Source organism: Anomaloglossus baeobatrachus, chromosome 4 (assembly GCF_048569485.1).
Source record: "Anomaloglossus baeobatrachus isolate aAnoBae1 chromosome 4, aAnoBae1.hap1, whole genome shotgun sequence".
NCBI classification, from domain to species: Eukaryota; Metazoa; Chordata; class Amphibia; order Anura; family Aromobatidae; genus Anomaloglossus; species Anomaloglossus baeobatrachus.
Window position 1 is genome coordinate 203,752,258 of NC_134356.1, and position 22,662 is coordinate 203,774,919.

The following is a 22,662-nucleotide window of genomic DNA, read 5'->3' on the forward strand; positions in this document are numbered from 1 at the left end:
ATCTTTAATCCTGAACAGTTGCTAAAAATGGTGTCTATCCCCCATTCTGTGTAGTGATATTTCCCCTACACAGTCCCCGGCTGAGGGCTACTATTGCTTCCAGCATCCCCGACAGTGAAAATAAATTCAATAATCATTCTTCTATCACATTAACCTGTCATCTAGGCGTGAGTTCAATTTCATTACTATCTGATGATCTATGTGTGAAGTCTCACACCATCAAGCCTATAGACAACACAATCCCGCAGCTACACAATTAGAAATACCATAAAGTATAGAACTCACATGTAGTAAATCTAATGGATTATTTTTTTATTATGAATGAGGCAAGAGGGAAAGTCAGACTATGGCCCACACATATCAAAGTTGTAATGAGACATAATCATTCTTTCATGTACATAGGTGGAATTATTCCAATGCACGTTTTTTCTGCCTAGTATTTCTTAGATAATGTATCAATCATTATGTGTTAATTGAAATGATGTTCTGTTGACTTACTACAGCACACAAAGTCAACTGTTAGATTTTCTAGGGAGCATTATTAGGATCAATACGACGACTAATTACAGGCAATACCTTAGTGATTTATAATCAATCGCACAATCAGTGGAATGACTTTATTTTTCTCCTGGATATTTGTGCAGCATTTTCTGTGTGTTTTATATTACCGTGTACATTTAAAGAAGTAACATGTATAAAATGGCCATTTTGGCTTATATTTTTACTATATTTTATTCGTAATCATAAAAATATGTTTGATATCATTGCATCTGAACTAATGTGGATTTTGTAAAAAGGGAGTTCAGTGCAATATGTGCATAATAAATGCATATGTACATAAAAAATACACATACACTATATACATACAGTCAGAAGCTTCTAGATTTTATATATACCGTAGTAAGATGGACACTGGTAAAATACTAGAGGGGAGATATGTATTGCTGAGATTATTAATAGGAATGATCGAATACCTCAAATATTCGGCTTCGCGAATATCCGACGAATAGTTCGCCGCTATGCGAATAGTGGAGGCGCAATGTAAGTCTATGGGAAGCCTGAATAGTTCCGAATAGTTGTTATTCGGGTTTCCCATAAACTTACATTGCGCATCAAATATTCGGGAATAGTCGAATAGCGGCTACCTGTTTGGCAAATATCCACGAAGCCAAATATTTGAGGTATTCGATCATCCCTAATAACCTCAGTGATGTGAACCCAATGTATGCTCTAGTATGCTAGGTATTGAGAAAGTTAAGCAGGCTTTAAAAGGGCTGGACTTTTGTGAATAGCTAAAGAGATAGGTGGGATGTCGGTTCACCTTATCTCCACCTGTAGGGTGTGTCCAAAAGGTAAAAGTAATGCCTCTGGAATCACTCTGTGTTCTGTGTATCTAGCTAACAGACCTACATGGTGGTGCTCTGATTATCAGAATAGCGAAACGCAGATATATGGACTTCTTATTTTTTTGTTTATACCTTTGTGCCGGAAAAAGGCTTTTCTTTAAGAATAGGGTAACAGATAACTTCCTGAAAGCTGGGGTCCAACTGCCAGTGCCCCTACCAATCCTTGACCTCAGTGCTCCATTCCATAATGCAATAATAGGAAGAATAAACTTCTTTAATACAGATAATCAAAAATAAAAACTAAAAAAAAGGGATAAAAAACAAGGCACAAAGTATCAGGACAAATGGAAAGGACGTTATATCTGTGTCCGCCTACTTTTTATGCCTGTACCCTTTTTAATATCTATTGTATTGGTTTATTATATCTGTACATTCGGAGTTGCACTTTTGTCCATGGACTGTTCTGTCTTTCTCTTCTTGTTCCAGTTCCTACATTAAAATTGTTACATTTTTGCACCATACTCTGTGTATTTCTCCTGTTTTTTTTCAATTTGTACTTCAGAGTGTGCTATACGGGGCATTAACCACTCAAGCTCCTGTTTTGATTTATGGATTTCTTGATACTAATCATTCTCAGGATTAGCGGTGGTCCCAAAAGTTGGACTGTCTGTGATAACTTCCAAATTTGATACAACCACGTTAAGAGTCTAAGACCAATTACTTAGCAATGTTGCAACATAGCGGGAGAAGAAGACATGAACAGCACATTCAAAAATATTTGCAATGTTGTTATTTACCTAAAGGATACCTAGATAAGATATGTCTCAGAGTGCCCAAATTTTACAAACTATACCAATCAAGAGTAGTATTTTCTATATCATTATCAGAAATTAATATTAAAATGAAAGCTTATGCCAAAATACCCGTCAGGACTGGTGGTGTACCAGTCAAGTAGGCCAGATACATGATGTGTGCGTAATACTCTTTTATGTTATTCTTTGACAACAAATTTCTTTGTCCTTGGATTCACATGCTGTTCCCAATACACTAAAGCTCCATGACCTTGCTATATGCCCTGTATACACTTCATTATAAATATAGAAGTTCACCTGCAGCACATTATGTTCTTGGTTGATTGGGGCAATTATACATCATGTATTATGTGCATATTTCATTAATACAAGACAGTAACCTCATCAACCATTGAACCTACTTGTACTACCGTGCGATTATATTCATCCTGTCCTATCATCCTGCTATAATATGTCGACATTTTTTCTGAAATAACGATTATAGAATTGTTATCATCAGTTTGCCTTTATTACTGTAGATTTAGTACCATGCCTTTCCTCCTCTGATGTTTTGAATAGGATTTCCCCATTACTCATTCTCCCTAATTATGTACCTCCTTTATTGATTAACTAGAGTATTTTTCAGTTTATAAGACACACAGGATTATAAGACGCACCTCAAATTTGGAGAAAAAAAGCGGTATAAAAAAGGGGGGGGTCTGTCTTACAATTTGGTAGTCTCTTACCGGGGTGGGGGGGATTGCAGCGGGGGTGGAACAGAGCCGCAAGAGGCAGAGGTGGTGGTGGAGCAGGTCGATGCTGCAGGTGGTGCGGGCGGAGTGTATCCCAGATGCTGTAAGGTAAGGAACTTCCAGAAACTGCTTCAAAGAAATGGCGCCTGGAGTCGGTGTGTGTGCAGAATGAGCTATCGGCTCAGTGACAAGCCATCTCCAGGTGCCATTATCCTTAAGTCTGCTGCTGGGAGATCAAAGGACCGGAGGTGATGCGTGCGCAGATGAGATCTTGAGCCGAAAGCTCCATCTGCACACATGCGCCTCTGGGCGCTATAATTTGTACCCCACACCGTCAACATTTCAGAATGCCCCTGCCTCACAGCCCACCACCGCATTGCCCGCTGCAGCACAGCCTCCCACACCGGTCCCAGCACAACCCACTGCACCAGCCCCAGCACACCCACTGCACCAGCCCCAACACAGCCCGCCACACCGGTCCCAGCACAACCCACTGCACCAGCCCCAGCACAATCCACTGCACCAGCCCCAGCACAACCCACCGCACCAGCCCCAGCACAACTCACTGCACCAGACCCAGCACAACCCACCGCACCAGCCCCAAAACAGCCCGCCACACCGGTCCCAGCACAACCCACTGCACCAGCCCCAGCACAACCAACTGCACCAGCCCCAGCACAATCCACCGCACCAGCCCCAACACAGCCCACCACACCGGTCCCAGCACAACCCACTGCACCAGCACAACCCACTGCACTAGCCCCAGCACAACCCACCGCACCAGGCCCAGCAGAACCCACTGCACCATCCCCAGCACAACCCACTGCACCAGCCCCAACAGAGCCCGCCACACCGGCCCCAGCATAGCCCACCACACAGGCCCCAGCACAGCCTGCTGCACTTGCCCCAGCACATCCTGCTGCACATGCCCCAGCACAGCCTGCTGCACATGCCCCAGCACAGCCTGCCGCACATGCCCCAGCACAGCCTGCCGCACAGGCCCCAGCACAGCCTGCTGCACATGCTCCAGCACAGCCTGCTGCACATGCCCCAGCACAGCCTGCCGCACAGGCCCCAGCACAGCCTGCCGCACAGGCCCCAGCACAGCCTGCTGCACATGCTCCAGCACAGCCTGCCGCACAGGCCCCTGCACAGCGCCTGCCTGCTGCAACCCCTTTTCTACCACTTTCCCGTGAGGTGCATTCAGATTATAAGTCGCACCCCTCATTTTCCTCCCAATTTTTTTGGAGGAAAAGTGCGTCTTATAATCCGAAATATACGTTATATGTTTTACTTTTCTGACATAGTAAGGTATTGCTTTGCTTTATCATTTTTTTCAGCAAAATGGAGAGTCCTTCATACCAATACACCAAAAATTGAATCCCAAATTTTAGGAAATATGTAGATTCCAAAATGCCAGAAATTCCACTTTTTGTTTGTAGAAACCTTACCTTTGTTTGTACTTTTGTTCATGGGACAGTCTCATAAATACCTGGCAAGGATGGCTACTTCTACGATGAAAGGCATAAAATGAACTCCATGAATTTCTCAGTCATTATAATAATGGTGAAATAAAAGCTTTATCATCTAACATTATGAACGGCAACATCACAATGATTTCTCCACTGGAGGAATTACATTACAAGTGAGATTGATTAAATTACACTTAGAGCGGGATTGATCGAGAACAAAAACCTAATGATTCTGCTTGTTGTGGAGCCAGGTTTCATTACGTCTTTGATACAGTAAGCATATGGTATAGTGATGAAATATATGCAGAATATAGTAACGCATTACTATAGCTAATTACCTGTATGTTATAGTGTTCTCACTTTTTGTCTTCATACAGGTGGTCCTTGACATGTAATCTTTGATAGACATCACTGGGCATTCTATGGTCTTTATTGATTTTAAAGCATATTTTCTCATAAACCCCTTGAGATTCGCACTAAAGTTTGATCATAATTTAGAATGTAGTTCCTTGTATTATTTGGTAATACCATATAGTGCTAATAAAACATATCAATCCATTGATACCACATAGTGCCGATATAATGCTGCCTTACACAAAGCTGTCAGCTGGGGCAGGCACTAATAGCAAAGGGCCGACAGGTGTGCCGACTTACACGCACATACAATACACACACGTTTACACATTATGCACATGCATTTGCTTTGTCATAGTATTCACGCCCCTTGGCATTTTTCATGTTTTGCTACCTCACAACTTGGAATTTCACAGTTTTTTGGAGGGCTAGTATCACTTCATGTAGAGAACATGCCTACAACCATGAGTATTTGATTTTCATTTTAGTATGACACAAACAACAAATAGGTCAAAATAACTAAAATCGTCAGTGTGCATAACTAGTCACCCCCCCCCCCCCCTTAAAATCAGTACTTTGTAGAGCCTCTTCTTACGGAAATTACAACTGAACGTTGTGTTGGATAAGTCTCTATGAGCTTTCCAAGTCTTGCCACTGAGATTTTTATCTATTCTTCAAGACAAAACTAATCCAGTTTCTTCAAATTAGGTGGTTTCCTAGACAAAAACAATCTTCAAGTCTGACCACAGATTCTCAATTGGATTAAGGTTTGGGCTTTGACTAGGCCACACCTATACATTTATTTACATATTTCCTCTTAAACCGCTACATGTTGCTTTAGTGTGCCGCCCCTGCATCGGTTGAACCGCTCGGATCCGGGGTCTGCTGTGGCTAAAGGGTCTCCGGACCCGGGGGCTCGCGGCCACTTCAAATGAAAAAAGGGTATTTACAGGGGATAAGAGTTTGTGACACCACCCGTGGTTCGCGGTAAGGGGAGTACTACCACTGCCGATGGGAGTACCCAGGGAAGATGGAGTGGGGCAGCCAGATGTCGTTCCCTCCACGGGTAGGGTAGGCCCCGGGACTCTGGATGAGGGAGGTGTAGGGGAGCGTGGTGCAGATTGGAAGCAGGGAAGGACAGCGTACTCACTCAGGCAGTGTTGGTAGTGATGTGACTGCAAAGCAGACTCTGACACCAAAGTAAACTAAGTCTCTGGGTGCCGCTGCCTCTCTGGGGGAGCTCGTCCGGGAATCTGCTCTTTTTGATGTTGCTGGTGGTCTTGACCTGCCTCCTTGCACTAATGTTAGATGTTTCCCAGTGACCCCTCGGCTTGAAGCTTTTACACTTAAGTAGAGGAACTGTGCTCTCGATGGCTGACACTTGGGATTTCAGTGGGCTGCATGGGTTGGAAAGCCTTATCCCCCTCGTTGTGTTGGTGCCTTCGATCTCTGAGCTCTTGGGGACAGTTCATAGAGATACTATCCTCCACAGGATAATTATCAGGTTGCTTGAAGCTACTCCCTGATCTAGGGTCTAGTACCCCGCCGTACTCGGTACCGGTTCGGTAACTAGGTACTCCGGTGCCAAACGTTCTCCAAAACTAAGTCTGGCTCCTTTTTACAATACCCTGCAACCGGGTCTCCGACTCCTCCGGTCCCAGACCACCGTCTGCGACCTAGCCAATGTCTCCTAGGGAGCTCCAACTCCTCCTAGTTCCTCACTCTCTGAGGGGCTACCACTGTTCTGACTCTGCCCCTCCCACCAGTCTGTCTGACCCCTAGGCAGGTGGCCCTGTTCCAGCTAGACCACCCACTGGTGTGCCTGACAGGGTGTGATGTGAGATGTAACTAGGATTTGCATGCTGATGGAGCAACACCAAAAGTTAGGATCCCAGAACCATGGGGGGTTGAGTCCTGCACCAAAGGATAAAAGAGTTCAGTACCCTGTAACACCCTGACTAGTTCTCACCATTTACCTTTCCTTCAACTCAGACCTTTCCCTGCTGCCAAAAAACATCCCTACTGCATGATGCTGCCACCAACATGTTTCACTATGGTGATGGTGTACTTATGGGTTATGACCTGTGGTGGTTTGGGGCCAGACATAGTGTTTATTTTGGTGGCCAAAAAGTTCAGTTTTGTTCTCATCTGACCAGAATACCCTCCTCCATACATCTGGGAAGTCTCTCACATGTCTTTTGGCAAAATCAAAATGAGCATTTCAATTTTTGGTTGTAATTAAAGGCTTTTTCTGGCCAGTCTTCCATAAAGGTCAGCTCCATGGAGTGTACGGCTTATGGTGGTCATATGGACAGATACTCCAGTCTCAGCTTGGGAACTCTCCAGCTCCTTTAGGGTTACCTTTGCTCTCATTAATGCCTTTCTGATTAATGGCCTCCTTGCCTGGGCTGATAGTTTTGGTTGGCGGCCCTCTCTTGGCAGGTTTGTTGTGGTACCATGTTCTTCATTTTGATGATAATGGATTTGATGGTGCTCTAGGGGAGCATCAGAGATTGTGATATTTTTTAGAACCCCACCCTAACTTGTACCTTTCAACAACTTTGTCTGTGACTTGTTTCATAGAATCATAGAATGGTAGAGTTGTAAGGGACCTCAATAACCATCGGATCCAACCCCCTGTGAGTGCAGTTTTTTTAAATCATCTCAGCTATATGTTTATCCAGTTTCCGCTTGAAGGTTTCCATTGATGGAGAGCTCACTACCTCCCGCGGTAGCCTGTTCCACTCCCTGACTGCGCTCGCTGTCAAAAAGTTTTTCCTAATGTCTAATCTGAATCTCCTTCCTTTTAGCTTCCTCTCATTGCTTCTTGTACTTCCTTGTGCTAATGAGAATAGGGTGGTTCCCTTTACAGTGTGACATCCTTTCAGATATTTGTAGACCGCTATTAAATCTCCTCTCAGCCTTCTTTTTTGCAAACGAAACATTCTTAGTTCTTTTAGCCGCTCTTCATATGAAATGGTCTGCAGACCTTCTACCATCTTGGTTGCTCTTCTCTGCACTTGCTCCAATATATCGATATCTTTCTTGAATTGTGGCGCCCAGAACTGTGCACAGTATTCCAGGTGGGGCCTGACCAGGGCAGAGTATAGGGATATCTCCTTGGTTTTCCTGGTATTGTTTGGTGAGTGGTGCCTCTTAGTTAATGGTGTTGCAGTGGCCTTTCAGTAAGGTGTGTGTATATACTGACAGACCATGTGACACTTAAGGGCCATTTACTCTCTGCGACATCGCTAACGATAAATCGTCGGTGTAAAGGTGTTTGTGACGCACATCGGGGTCGTTAGCGACATCGCAGCGTGTGACACCTAGGAGCAACCTTAAACGATCGCAAAAGAGTTAAAAATCGTTGGTCTGTAACATGTCGTTCATTTACCAAAAATCGTTGTCTGGTCAGTAGCGAGTTTGTTTGTCGTTCCTGCAGCACCCCACATCGCTACGTGTGACACCGCAGGAACGACGAACATCTCCTTACCTGCCGTCCACCGGCAATGAGGAAGGAAGGAAGTGGGCGGCATGTTCCGGCCGCTCATCTCCTCCCCTCCTCTGCTATTGGGCGGCCGCTTAGTGACGCCACAGTGACGTCGCTATGACACCGAACACATCTCCCCCATGAAGGAGGGATTGTTCAGCGGTCACAGCGACGTCGCTGAAAAGGTAATGTTCACTACGGCAGCGATCACCAAATGTCGCACAAACAACGGGGGCGGGTGCTATCGCGCACGACATCGCTAGCTATCATTAGCGATGTTGTGGCGTGTAAAGCACCCTTTAGATTTCAGTGGACTTCCTTTGACTAAGCATATGGCTTATGAAGGAAATTGGTTGCACCAGAACTTTTTAGGGGCTTCATAGCACATGGCAATTTTTATTTATTTTCTCCCACGAATTTAATTTTTGCCTACATTTTTCTCACTTTATTTACCCAACTTAGACAATTTAGTGCTGCTGGATGACACATAAATTGCATAACAGAAATATTTAAAGGCATCCTGTCACCAAATGCATCCCTTATAAGCTGTGGCCAGCACCACTAAGCTCTTATATAAAGCATTCTACAGTAGAATACTGTATATAAGTGCCCAGGCCAATCTGTATAATGTAAAAAAACATGTATATAGGGACAGTAAAGCGGGCTTTACACGCTACGACATCGCTCAAGTGATCTCGTTTGGGTCACGGAATTTGTGACGCACATCCGGTCGCTTTAGCGATGTCTTTGCGTGTGACACCTATGAGCGATTTTGTATCGTCGCAAAAACGTGCATCATCGGTGACATGGGGGTCCATTCTCAAATATCGTTACTGCAGCAGTAACGAAGTTGTTCCTCGTTCCTGCGGCAGCACACATCGCTCCGTGTGACACCGCAGGAACGAGTAACCTCACCTTACCTGCATCCCGACCACAATGAGGAAGGAAGGAGGTGGGCGGGATGTTACGTCCCACTCATCTCCGCCCCTCCGCTTCTATTGGGCGGCGGTTCAGTGACGCAGCTGTGACGTCGCTGTGATGCTGAACGAACCGCCCCCTTAGAAAGGAGGCGGTTCGCCGGTCACAGCGACGTCGCAGGGAAGGTAAGTCCGTGTGACGGGTCCGGGCGATGTTGTGCGACACGGGCAGCGATTGGCCCGTGTCGCACAACCGATGGGGGCGGGTACGCACGCTGGCGATATCGGTACTGATATCGCAGTGTGTAAAGCGGCCTTTAGACAGGGATTAGCAATATGCACCCAGAACTGCTCATGGTCCTGGGGGCATATTGCACCTGACAGGTTCCCTTTAATTAGCACTTTTCAGGTGTGTTTTAGAGAATATCGATCGGAAAAGAACGTTTTGTGCACACACTGTTACATTGGAGCATTTTTTTCTCACATCTGCCTAAAACTTGTGCACAGTACTATATGTTACTGTAATTTTTGTGAAACAAATGAAGAAATGTACCATGTGAACATATCCTAAACACAAAAAGACAGTTGTATGCTACAAAGTTTTTAAGTTATTCATTTTAATGTTATTTACTGTTTTTTTACATGAAAAAAGTAGGTTATTGGAATTGTTTTTGTTCCTGTAGTTCTTTGTAACTCTATAGAAATACTCTATAGAAATAGAAATCTTCAGCTATTTTTCGTATGATATACTGATATATTGTTGTCTAGCTGTGGCCAAAATTTTTGAGACTTTCATAAATTTTGGTTTTCACAACTTTGTTGCTTCATTGTTTTTAGATGTTTTAGTCAGATGTTTCTATGGTTACTGAAGTACAATAATGAGAATTTCATAAGTTTTAAAACATTTTATTAACAAATCAAGTTTATGCAGAGACTCAATATTTATGCCTCACTCTGCGTGCAGATGCACTGACACGTACCTGCTGCCATTTCTGAGCAAGCTCTGCACTGGTGTTTGAATTGATACCATAGCTAAATCCTCTATAGGAGACAGTCCTAGCAGTTGCTGGACTTTCTTGTGTGCCCTGAAGCCTTCTTCACTGCAGTTGAACATCTCCCTTTTCTATGAATAATGGTCCCATACATGGTTGATTCAAGGGTAATCTTACAAGCAGCAATGTCTTTGTGTGTAGAGTTCTTTCAATGCAAAGCAGTAAAAACTACATATGTTTCCTTGGAGGTAACCATGGTTAACAAAAGAAATCAATGATTTCAATGATCAGCCCCTTTTTAAAACAATCAGTCTGCTCTTATAATCCAGTCAGCATGACAGAATAATATCCCGCATTAACGCTTTCTCAGAAACTACTGAGAAGATCACTAAAATTATGTCATCAGGTTATTTTTGGCAGGGCTGACATGCAGTGAAAATGCAGCTTTTATGATTAAGTTACTTTTCATGACAAAAAATGACTGCAATTTTTGTCAAGTTATCTGATCACTTTCATCACAATCTAAAATTAATGCAAAATTGAATTAGAAAACCTTGTGAAAACCAAAATTTGTGGCGGTCTCAAAACTTTTGGCCATGACTGTATATACCAGTTCAATATGCCTATAAAGAAGAATCTTATAGATCTGTATATACCAGTACAATATGCCTATAAAGAATATTATAGATCTGTATATAACAGTACAATATGCCTATAAAGAAGAATCTTATAGATCTGTATATACCAGTACAATATGCCTATAAAGAAGAATCTTATAGATCTGTATATACCAGTACAATATGCCTATAAATAAGAATCTTATAGATCTGTATATACCAGTACAATATGCATATAAAGAAGAATCTTATAGATCTGTATATACCAGTACAATATGCCTATAAAGAAGAATCTTCTAGATCTGTATATACCAGTACAATATGCCTATAAAGAAGAATCTTATAGATCTGTATATACCAGTACAATATGCCTATAAAGAAGAATCTTATAGATCTGTATATACCAGTACAATATGCCTATAAAGAAGAATCTTATAGATCTGAATATACCAGTACAATATGCCTATAAAGAAGAATCTTATAGATCTGTATATACCAGTACAATATGCCTATAAAGAAGAATATTATAGATCTGTATATAACAGTACAATATGCCTATAAAGAAGAATCTTATAGATCTGTATATACCAGTACAATATGCCTATAAAGAAGAATCTTATAGATCTGTAAATACCAGTACAATATGCCTATAAAGAAGAATCTTATAGATCTGTATATACCAGTACAATATGCCTATAAAGAAGAATCTTATAGATCTGTATATACCAGTACAATATGCCTATAAAGAAGAATCTTATATATCTGTAAATACCAGTACAATATGCCTATAAAGAAGAATCTTATAGAAATGTATATACCAGTACAATATGCCTATAAAGAAGAATATTATAGATCTGAATATACCAGTACAATATGCCTATAAAGAAGAATCTTATAGATATTTTTACCTAGAAGTGCAGTCTGTGGATCACTGTAAATGTTTCTGCCTATAATACGTCAGTGTTTGAATGTGTCGCAGCAAAGACTAATCCCCACCCCAAAAAAAACCCCACAAGAATGAATTAATAACATTTATAAATGAATGTACTGACAACTGTCAGAGTGGGGTCCACTGTATATTTGTTATTTCGAAACCTAAATTTACCGATTTATGAAGTCCCCATGTTTTCCCTCTCTGGAACTAGAAGTAGTCATCAAGGCTTGCCCTTTGCACTTGTGATGCATGCAGGTGACATTGAAATCCCTTTCTCATTCAACATCATGAACTTTCCAATAGATAATACATCTTAATGCTCCATGAGCAAATTATTATCATTCGGTATAGCATGGCTGAGATTTTTAGCAGTAATTGTAAAATGTCATTAGTCTGCTCTAGTCACAGTTTCCCTGGAATTCTTGTATTGCATTAGTCTAGCCGGCGCAGTCAATCTATCATGCATATTTCATGCATGTTAAAGACCCAGATAAATCTTTCCTGGAAGTGAATTATGATTGGGGCACAACATGTGCGATTACTGCTATTATCGATTGGTTACAGTCTCCGAGGAAGATTCATTTTCTTTTTTGTAAAATAAATTTGCTAATCGTAGTGGAACTTGGTTCAATGAATATATTTGCCAGATTTGCATACAGTCTTTGTTAAGTATTCTAAGCTCTGTATTTTTTTTTGTTACAGTGTGTGGCTGCGATCTGGCCCAATCTGGCTTCTTCTTTAAAAATGGGGAGTATATCTGCACACGCGATTACCAGCAACTCTATGGGACACGGTGTGACAGCTGCAGAGATTTCATTACAGGAGAAGTAATTTCAGCGCTTGGACGAACGTACCATCCAAAATGTTTTGTATGCAGTGTGTGCAGGTAAATTGTGTAGATTGTGACAAACGCTACACTCACAACATGCATTGTCTTCAGGGAATAAAGGTGAAAATATCACTTACCACTAAAAACATGAGCAGAATAAAGTACACCATGACTTATGAGGTTGCTAATGTTAATAGAAATTAAATGAGGGGATGATTCCAAATTATTTTTATGAAATGCCATCTTCGGCCTCATGAAAAGGATATAGGGTCTCATAGACCTCTACTGTATGTCTATATGTTATATTACAAGGAGGCATAACCGTACAGTGGAAATAAACACAAATAAGTCCAAAGCAGAGATAAAGAGACATAAATCAGAAATAGATAAAAGGAAACATGGTGTGATCTTGGGCAAGACTCCTAAGCCACAGTCAAAATTAATGAGGCCCTATAGCAAAAGTTTTAATTGGGCTTCCCCAATCTATATATTCGGCAGAGTGTTATGATGTTATGATGCTCCCACAGTGTGGTGCATCTACAGCTCCCACTCATTATGATCCCCCCTTTGAGGGATACCCCACAACCCCGCAGACCACACAGTATTATGGTCTCCACAGTGCCCTACACAGTATGATATCCCCTCAGTATGATACTCCCAAGCCCCTTACTCAGTATTATGACCCTTACAGCCCGCCCTCCACTCAGTATGATGGCCCCAAATGCCAGGTCCTACTTAGTATAATGGTCTCCAAATCCAGCCCCCCACTAAGTATGATTCATGCATGGCTCTGCCGTCCCCTGCATGCACTGTTCCTGAGAGAAGTTCTCTGTTTCTTGTCCTGCTACCTCCATCCCTCCTGCCCGACTTGACCTGATCTCCATTTCCCCCACCTGACCTCCATTTCCCCGGCCTGTCCTGACCTCCGTTCCCTCCTGCCTGTCCTGACCTCTGTCCCTCCTTTCCGTCCTTACCTCCGTTCATCCCTGTCCTCCGGACTCTGGTTCTGTTCCGTGTCCTCCACTCCCTCCCCGATGCTTTCCTGCTCTCCTGGTATCCGACCTCGGCTCTGTTCTTTGACTTGTTTTTTCCTTGGTACAGATGTGACATCCCGGCATAGACCCTGACTGATCAATTATCTCTGTTGTGTTAGCGACCTCTTGGGGGCTTCTGTCTTACTGCACTCGGGAGTTCTTTTTCTACCTGAGTCCCAGCGCCCCCTAGCGGTAGCCATCCCCCCATACAGTATGATGGCCCCACAGCACTTTACTCAGTATGATATTCCCCACAGGTACTGACATTAAAAAACTATAATAAACACTACTCACCTCTCCCTTTTTCTGGTCTGTGCAATGTTAATACTGAGGCTCCACACTGCTAGCGTGATGTAGTGATGTTATTGTGCTTGCAGTGCATGAAGTCTCAGACTTCAGCTCTCTGAACCACCATTCTCTTAACTGGTATCTGTGTCCTGAAGATACAGCTGACACTAAAATTGTGATGACAGATGGGGGACGGGCAGGTGCTGAGTGGCACTAGAAGCTCCCATCTTATGGGTGGTACGCCCCTGGCCACAGTATAAGACTAATCTATCTGCCCAATATTTGGAGTTAATATAGTTGCTGATGTGGTGCCCTGGACAAGCCAGGTCGTCACAGAACAACACCAACACACCCCACACCCCGGTTAGGCACACCAAAGCCAAACACAAAATCCTTGTTGCCTTCCTCCAGGGGCTGATGTCCACACCAGGGGGTAGGCCAGGCGGTTGGTCCCGCCCACCGAGGAGTTCACAGTCCTGGAGGGGGGAAAAGTAGAGAGTGGAGATCAGTTTTGGAGAGGAAAGTGGTAGCAGAGGAGACTGACCGTGTCCGGGTGTGTGGCCCGGACGGTACAGCAAGGTTGGCAGACGGTGGTGACCGTCTGCAGGAGAGGCCGATTGGAGCGAACCGAAAGGACCATGGACGGGCAGTGGCCCGGCAGTACTGGACCGGCGAGCAAAGAGAAGCCAGCACCATCCGGCAGGGCTTACAGACCCCGACAAGGCTAGGAGTCGCCGTCCAATTTGTCAAATCCGTTAGCGAAGGGAACCTCCTGGGTTTCCCAGCAGTCAAGTCCCGATAGAAGGCGGCAGCTCAAACCGTGAAGGGAAACACAGTCACCGCCAAGGCTAAAGTTCCCAGGGGCAGAGCCTGCGGGCAAAAGGGGCTCCTTCAGCACCCATCCAAGCTGGGGAGCGGGTTACCGGTGGGAACCCATTGGAACCGTACATGCTACACAGGTGCAGGGAAAGACAGTCACCATCAACCTACCGGGAGCAGGAACCACTGCAGCCGTCAGTGGGCCCCATCCAGCCAGCCGTGTGTTTTACCAAGGACTGTGTCTTCGTGATTGGCTGAGTGAGTACCGGGATCCCCGTCCAGAGCAGCGGTGGTGTCACAACCTCACCACAACCGTGGGTGGCGTCACGGACAATAAATCCCTAAAACCATTCCCCTTTTCAGTCACGGGCGAGGAACGCCGCTCGAGTCCCCGGGATCCGGCCCACCGCTCGAGCCACCACCGAGCAGCAGCAGTAGCCGGACCTGAGCAGTGGGAGAGCGCAGCGTCCCTTCCTCCGCCCGCGACACTGACGTCATCAGCTCTTCAGTTCTATATCGTAATTGGAAAATAATGGACAAGAGTGACAGTAGTAATACAGCATTAGAGCCGGCTGTCAGTCAGTGCGGCAGAAGGCATGGCTATAGCCGCCATTCTCTATACACTGAGCGGTGACTAAACCTGTGCAAGTGCCACCCCTATGACTGGAAGCCAAATGCTGTTTGGGAAATAAAGTTCATTTCTCCTAGGAGCAGGGCAAGAGCCAGGCAAGTACAAAACACTGTTAACCTGCAGCTTAACGCCATATCTGCAGGTTAGTAGCATTTTTTAACGTGATCGATTCCCTTTAAAGATGGAAATTTTCCTTTCAACCTACTGGGCATATACCACAGACCATGTGGGCATGGCTACCTTTTGATTCCTGAGTATCAAAGGTGAACAAGCAAACGCATAAAGAAGAATTGTGGGATGTGCCCAGTTGTCTGGTTGGAAATAGGTCTTCTTTAAAGAAGTTATGCCTCAAGTTGTGCCTCTAGCAGCACACAGCTCTGCAGTCTCCTTACTTTGTAGTTTCTGGGGTGGTGCACATTCCTACTTGAGTGACAGTTCTTTTCAGTAGCTTCTCTTGCTTCTGTTTTATGGTCTGTCATTGTTCTGAAATCTGCACTGTTATCCCTATAATTACATATAGAGATAACGGATCATTTGAAAAAGCACACAGTTTAGGAAAATGAGAGAGATGATTAGGAGATTTGCTCTGAAAACTACTAATGGTGGGGACAAGGGGACCGTGAGTTTGCAGGATTGATACCAGAAGCTCATTTAGGAGCTAAGAGGGAGGTGATCAGCTAACTGATGTATAGATCAATGGGCTTAAGAGAGCTAGCCTCCATCTTAGAAGTTAACTCATCATTCTTGATTGTAAGTACTGCGTATACTCGGCCATGCACTGGTGGTTGATCTCCATGGCAATAAGTTGTACACTATGTAGAATACATTGTCTCATACGGTAGTAGGAGAATGACAGCAGATAGAAAAAGCAAGTAAATAGCAAACTTGTTTATTTCCATGTTGTCTAACTATACCAACTTAATAACAATAGAATACACATTTAAACAACTTTTTAAATTAATTAGTGTATTCTACTCTTGTTTTCTGTTAATTTAAATACTTTTATTTACAATTAGTCCTGCTCATTACTTACACGTACAATGCATTAGTGTAAAGGCCCCATCACACGCAGTGACGTATCTAACGATATATCGCCGGGGTCACGGATTCCGTGATGCACATCCGGCATCGTTAGCGACGTCGTTGCATGTGACACGCATGAACGACCGTTAACGATGGAAAATACTTAACAAATCGTCCATCGTTGACACGTCACTTCTTTTTAAAAAATCGTTGATTGTTGATCACGCAGGTTGTTCGTCGTTCCTGAGGCAGCACACATCGCTACGTATGACACCCCAGGAACGACGACCTGCAGCTTACCTGCGGCCGCCGGCAATGTGAAAGGAAGACGGTGGGCGGGGTGTTACGTCCCGCTCATCTCCGCCCCTCCGCTTCTTTTGGGCGGCCGCTTAGTGACGCCGCTGTGACGCCGCACAACCCGCCCCCTTAGAAAGGAGGTGGTTCGCAGGCAACAGCGACGTCGCTAGTCAGGTAAGTCCCGTGTGACGGCTCCGAACGATATTGTGCGCCACGGGCAGCGATTTGCCCGTGACGCACAAACAATGGGGGCGGGTGCTTTCACCAGCGATATCGCTAGCGATATCGCTGAGTGTAACACCCCCTTAAGTAATCCTTGATGGACTACATGCATCATCTACTCTTATCTCTCTTGACTCTTGCACTTACTTATGGTCTGTGTAGATGGGCTGATGTGGGCATGTTAACAAGCACTAACTGACTATACAAGTTAAATGAGTACTGATATCAACAAATCGTTCATCAAAATAATAGTTTTGTCCCCTTATCGGCATAATAATAATAATATTTATTCACTTATATAGCGCCATTAATTCCATAGTACTTTACACACATTGGCAACACTGTCCCCATTGGGACTTATAATCTAAAGTCCCTATCAGTATGTCTTTGGAGTGTGGGAGGAATCCCATGTAAACACGGGGAGAACATACAAATTCCTTGCAGATGTTGTCCTTGGTGGGCTTTGAACCCAAGACCTTAGTGCTGCAAGACTGTAGTGCTAACCACTCAGATACAGTGCCGCCCATATGTTTACAAGAGGTGATTGTCATTATGTAACTGTAGGATATCGAGAGACAGGTGGCTCCCATACAGTCCCTCAGGCTAGGGTACCCTAGGTTATCCCTAACCTCCAGATTACCTGTGATGGTGGAGATGTCGGAGTCCTGTGCCTTACTGTTCTGCTGACCGAAACAAAACTGTTCCCCGCTTAGGGAAGGAAGGAGCAAGAGTGTGGTGGTAACACAGATAAAGACAGACAGGGAAAAAAACAAAATTCAGACACACTGCAAACTCACAGGAACAAACAGTAACAGACTAAGGAGAAAACAAGAGAAGGAAGGCAACAACAAAAAACAACAAGGGTTAACACCACAACTGCTCACAGCAATAAAGTGCTACAACCACCAGTAGCAGTAGGTCTGGATCACATCACGGCACCTCAGCAGACCAGTATAGTGAAGCTATAGCTGGCATTAAATTAAGTGTACAGTCAGCATATATTGGAGGGGAGTGAATATGACTGGCTCCCCCACAGCATGAGATCAAAGGAGACTAATAAGCAACCCAGCAGAGAGTAAAGGCTACTTTACACACTGCGATATCGGTCCCGATATCGCTAGTGTGGGTACCCGCCCCCATCTGTTGCGCGACACGGGCAAATCTCTGCCCGTGCCGCACAACATCGCCCAGAGCCGTCACACATACTTACCTGTCCGGCGACGTCGCTGTGACCGGCGAACCGCCTCCTTTCTAAGGGGGCGGTCCGTGCGGCGTCACAGCGACGTCACTGAAGCGTCACTGAACCGCCGCCCAATAGCAGCGGAGGGGCGGAGATGAGCGGGACGTAACATCCCGCCCACCTCCTTCCTTCTGCATAGCAGCCGGGAGGCAGGTAAGGGGAGCCTCCTCGTTCCTGCAGCGTCACACGCAGCGATGTGTGCTGCCGCAGGAACGAGGAACAACTTCGTTACTGCTGCAGTAACGATTTTTAAGAATGGACCCCCATGTTGCCGATTAGCGATTTTGCACGTTTTTTCAACGATGCAAAATCGCTTATCGGTGTCACACGCAACGGCATCGCTAATGCGGCCGGATGTGCGTCACAAATTCCGTGACCCCAACGACTCCGCATTAGCGATGTCGCAGCGTGTAAAGCCCCCTTTACTCTTGCTTGCTTGCCTATGAACTACAAGTTTGTGGGTTGACACCCAAGTTCCAGAAACTGTAGTCTCCACAAAGCCTGATGCTGCTTGGATAGTCGGTGCTGACAGTGATGTACTGCCAATTATTTTTTTGGGGTAGCATAAATGATCTGATAACCCAACAATTGAGCATTTTGCTCATTCTTCAGGCAATCACTGGCTTATGAAGATTTGCAGCTCGGGTGCCTGTGCCATTATACAGATACACAGGTTCTCAGCCAGTAAATGTAAATAAAGATGTGTCTTACAAATGCTCGTTCACAGATTTGCAACTCCTCTACATGTGCCATTAGACAGATAGATACACTCCCTGACAGAAGTTCTGTCGCTTATCCATGTTATGTAAATAAAAGCTTATAACCTGACTTTAAATTCATCCATTGGTTTCATAAATTACTCTTTTGAAAGCTGAAACCCTCCCAAATTTGGTTTAGGTTATGAAAATAAAGTTGCTGCAAAGCTGAAATATTGATGATTTAATGAACACAGAAAGGTCAGATTTTGGCAAGACAAAAGTTTTGTCGCCCACAGAAAGTAATGTGAAATTTAAACAAATGATTAACTTCTAATACAAAGATATGTTGCATAACATTGGTGAATGAAGTTGTGGTGCTATTAGAGCCATATTTAATATTTTGTGTGACTTCCATGAGCTTGAAGGACTGCATCCATGCGGTTCAACAATGATTCATACAATTTATTGATGAAGTCATCAGGAATAGCAAAGAATGCAGTCTTACATGCCTCACAGAGTTCATCTAGAGTCTTTGGTTTTGTCTTCCAAGCTTCCTCTTTCATCCTACCCCAAACATGCTCAATGATGTTCATGTCTGGTGACTGGGCTGGCCAGTCCTTGAGCACCTTGATCTTCTTTGCCAGGAGGAACTTTGTTGTAGAGATGAATGTATGAGATGGAGCTGCTGCAGAATTTGACACCTTTTATGATTGGGAATGTTAGAGGTAGCTAATACTTCTTGATATTTTAGGCTATCGATTTTGCCTTCCACCTTGCAAATATTTTGCACACCCCCATACTGAATGTAACCCTGGACCATGATTTTTCCACCACCAAACGTAACTGTTTTCTGGGTGTATTTTGGAGCCATACGGGCTCCAGCAGGTCTCCTGCAGTATTTGTGGCGGCTGTGATGTAATTCAACTGAAGAGTCATCAGAGAAATCCACCTTCTGCTTTTTTTCCAGCGTCCATCTGTTTAGCAGGCTGTGGGACTTGACAAATGCCACACGTTTTTTTAATTGTCTTTTGTTTAGTGCTGGCTTCTGGGCACTGATTCGACCATGGAGGCCATTTCGAAATAGAATCCTACAAACTGTTCTAGTTGACACAAGGACTTGAGGTGACCAGGCCTGTTGGAGCTCTGCTGCAGTGGAAGAGGGGCTGGCTTTGGATTTTCTAACCAACAAACGTTCCTCCTGAGCAGTTGTCTTGTGGGGTCTGCCGGACCTGGGCTTGTCAAAAACATCTCCAGTCTCTTCGTCTTTTTTTAATTCTTTGTACTTGACGCTGAGACACATTAAAGGTGCCAGCCACCTCTGCAGTGGATCTGGTCTTTAACCTCTTGATAATCAAGGATTTGGTCACAGGGTGGATTTTTGGCATGTTGTCAGAGTTCAAGTTGCAGTTCAAGTGAAGGTCTGGGGTGCTGGGTTTCTTTTTATACACACCCACTAATTAACCAATCATTTAGTGAGCACAGGTGAGGATGTAAACTAGGATTGGGTGCAATATATGACAAGGCGGCAAAACTTTTGTCTTGCCAAAATCTGACCTTTCTGTGTTCATTAAATGATCAATATTTCAGCTTTGCAGCAACTTTATTTTCATAACCTAAACAAAATTTGGGAGGGTTTCAGCTATCAAAAGAGTAATTTATGAAACCAATGGATGAATTTAAAGACAGCTTATAAGCTTTTATTTACATAACATGGATAAGCAACAGAACTTCTGTCAGGGAGTGTAGGGTCTAAGGTACGGAATGTAAATAAAGCAAATGGGGGGCTTGTAGGATCTATTATGAGGATCTCTGGGTTCTGCATACAGTACATTTTCATTTATCCCTTCTATCCTAAATGTTTGTGTCTGAGGTTGGCTGTGCGGTATGCAAATGTTCATCTCTGGCTTTTATTGCTGCATTCTTTCAATATATTTTTCTGTAAACATGTAAAATTAATGAGATAGACCAAAACCTGTCAGATTTTATATCTGGTCATGGCACCAGATTATGTCTGTCACTTGCTGGATGCGGCGCTGTCTTGAGCTTTTTTGGCAGTTAATAACTGGCAGCTGCCTCCAAATTCACGCCAACTACTAGATAGCGATTTGGAGATGAGCTCAGAAGCTATAGATTTCATGCACCCTATCAATATACACATAAGTATAGTAGTAAGCAGATGCACATACTATCGCCCTACTGACTGCGGTCCACAGACCATTAATGTCTTGGTGGGAGAAGTGGTGAGACATGATGACAGACGCAGTCTAGTGGTCATTGCCACCCCTGTGCGTCCAGGCATCTCATATATTGTAATGTGGAGCTCAGCAGAGAGGTTTTCACATGACTGGGGCGCAGCGCTGTGAAGGACAGAATTGGGTGAGGCTGGGAATGCAGCTGTGCTCCGTCTATTTTAGGCGTCTCTGTGGAACAGCTGTGCATACATTCAACTCTCATAAAAGAAATCAAACCCCGATAACATCCATGGAACACCGTTCAGCTGTCAAGACCCCCTGGGTTGTCCTAGATACTCCAGAGAACCTGCACTAAAACATCAAAGCTTTCCGTAACCCCCCACAAGCCTCCTGCAAAACCTGGATGTTTAACTGTAAGAAGATGAAGGAAGAAAGGAGTTCTTGTCAGAATTTTTTTTTTTGTAGAAATTTAGATTAGTTTTCAATCCAGAAGTAAAGTTGTAAGTTCACGGAAAGGTTTGGCATTGCTCCTGATTCCTTACAAGAAGCGAAGACCCCACTAAGTACGATTTTGTTATTCATATCCTTCTACTATCCTCTTATAGCAAGGCGGCCAGATTTTGCAGACAGTACAGTATGTGCTGCGCCCTCCGCAGAGACAGTCAGAATCTGAACAGTATCCAACAGTATGTTGTGTTAATGCACCGCTCCAGCATGTTTTTTCAGCACTAAAGGGATGATTTAAATCTAAGTGCCCAGCTACCACCTCCAGTCCCATACTCACCCTTCAGCATTTTAATCTTTTTTCACCCTCGCTCCGATCTATTGTCAATGTAACTTACATCACAAGTGCTCAATACAAGTCTACGAAGGCCAGAACAAGGCTCTCATAGACTTGTGTAAAGTTGTGCCTTCTATGAAACACTGAAGCTGCCGACAGGTCACAAACTACCAGAAACTGATGGCAGCACAGAACTTACATCAGAAGTGTTCAGCACAAGTCTATGAAGGTCAGAACAAAGCTCTCATAGACTTGTATAAAGTTGTGCCCTCTATGAAACACAAGCTGCCGACAGGTCACAAACTATCAGAAACTGACGGGAGCACAGAACTTACATCACAAGCTCTCAATATAAATCTGTGAGGGCCAGAACAATGCTCTCATAGACTTGTATAAAGTTGTGCCCTCTATGAAACACTGAAGCAGCTGACAGGTCACAAAGTGCCAGAAACTGACGGGAGCACAGAGGTTACATCACAAGCACTCAATACAAGTCTATGAAGGCAAGAACAAGGCTCTCATAGACTTGCATAAAGTTGTGCCCTCCATGAAACACTGGAGCATCCAGCAGGTCACAAGCTGCCAGAGACTGACGGGAGCAACGCTGATAGAAGATGAAGAAGCCAGAGGGTAAATATAATAGTAGGGGTTGGGGACATAGATTTAAAGCACCACTCCACGAGTTAAATTAAAAAACAAAAAGGCTGGAGTAGTGCTTTAAGAAAAATAAAAGTTTGTCAGCACAAAATGACTGTTTAAACAAAGCACGTGTACCCTTTGAGTGGCCAATAACGTCAAAGCACCTACTTCTTTGCAATGTAATTATTGCACAGGTGTGGCATATCAAGATGCTAATAAGACAGCATGATTATTGCACAGGTGTGGAATACCAAGATGCTGATTAGACAGCATGATTATTGCCTAGGTGTGGCATATCAAGATG

At 44.0% G+C, this 22,662-nt stretch overlaps 1 protein-coding gene across 1 annotated transcript in view; it reads left to right on the forward strand.

The window, feature by feature from the left end:
- Positions 1-22,662, forward strand: part of ABLIM3 (actin binding LIM protein family member 3) — a 296,306-nt gene that overhangs the window by 175,451 nt on the left and 98,193 nt on the right. The window contains exon 4 of the mRNA XM_075344628.1: positions 12,368-12,551. Within this exon, the coding sequence (XP_075200743.1) occupies positions 12,368-12,551 (184 nt within the window). The remainder of the gene's footprint in view (positions 1-12,367; positions 12,552-22,662) is intronic.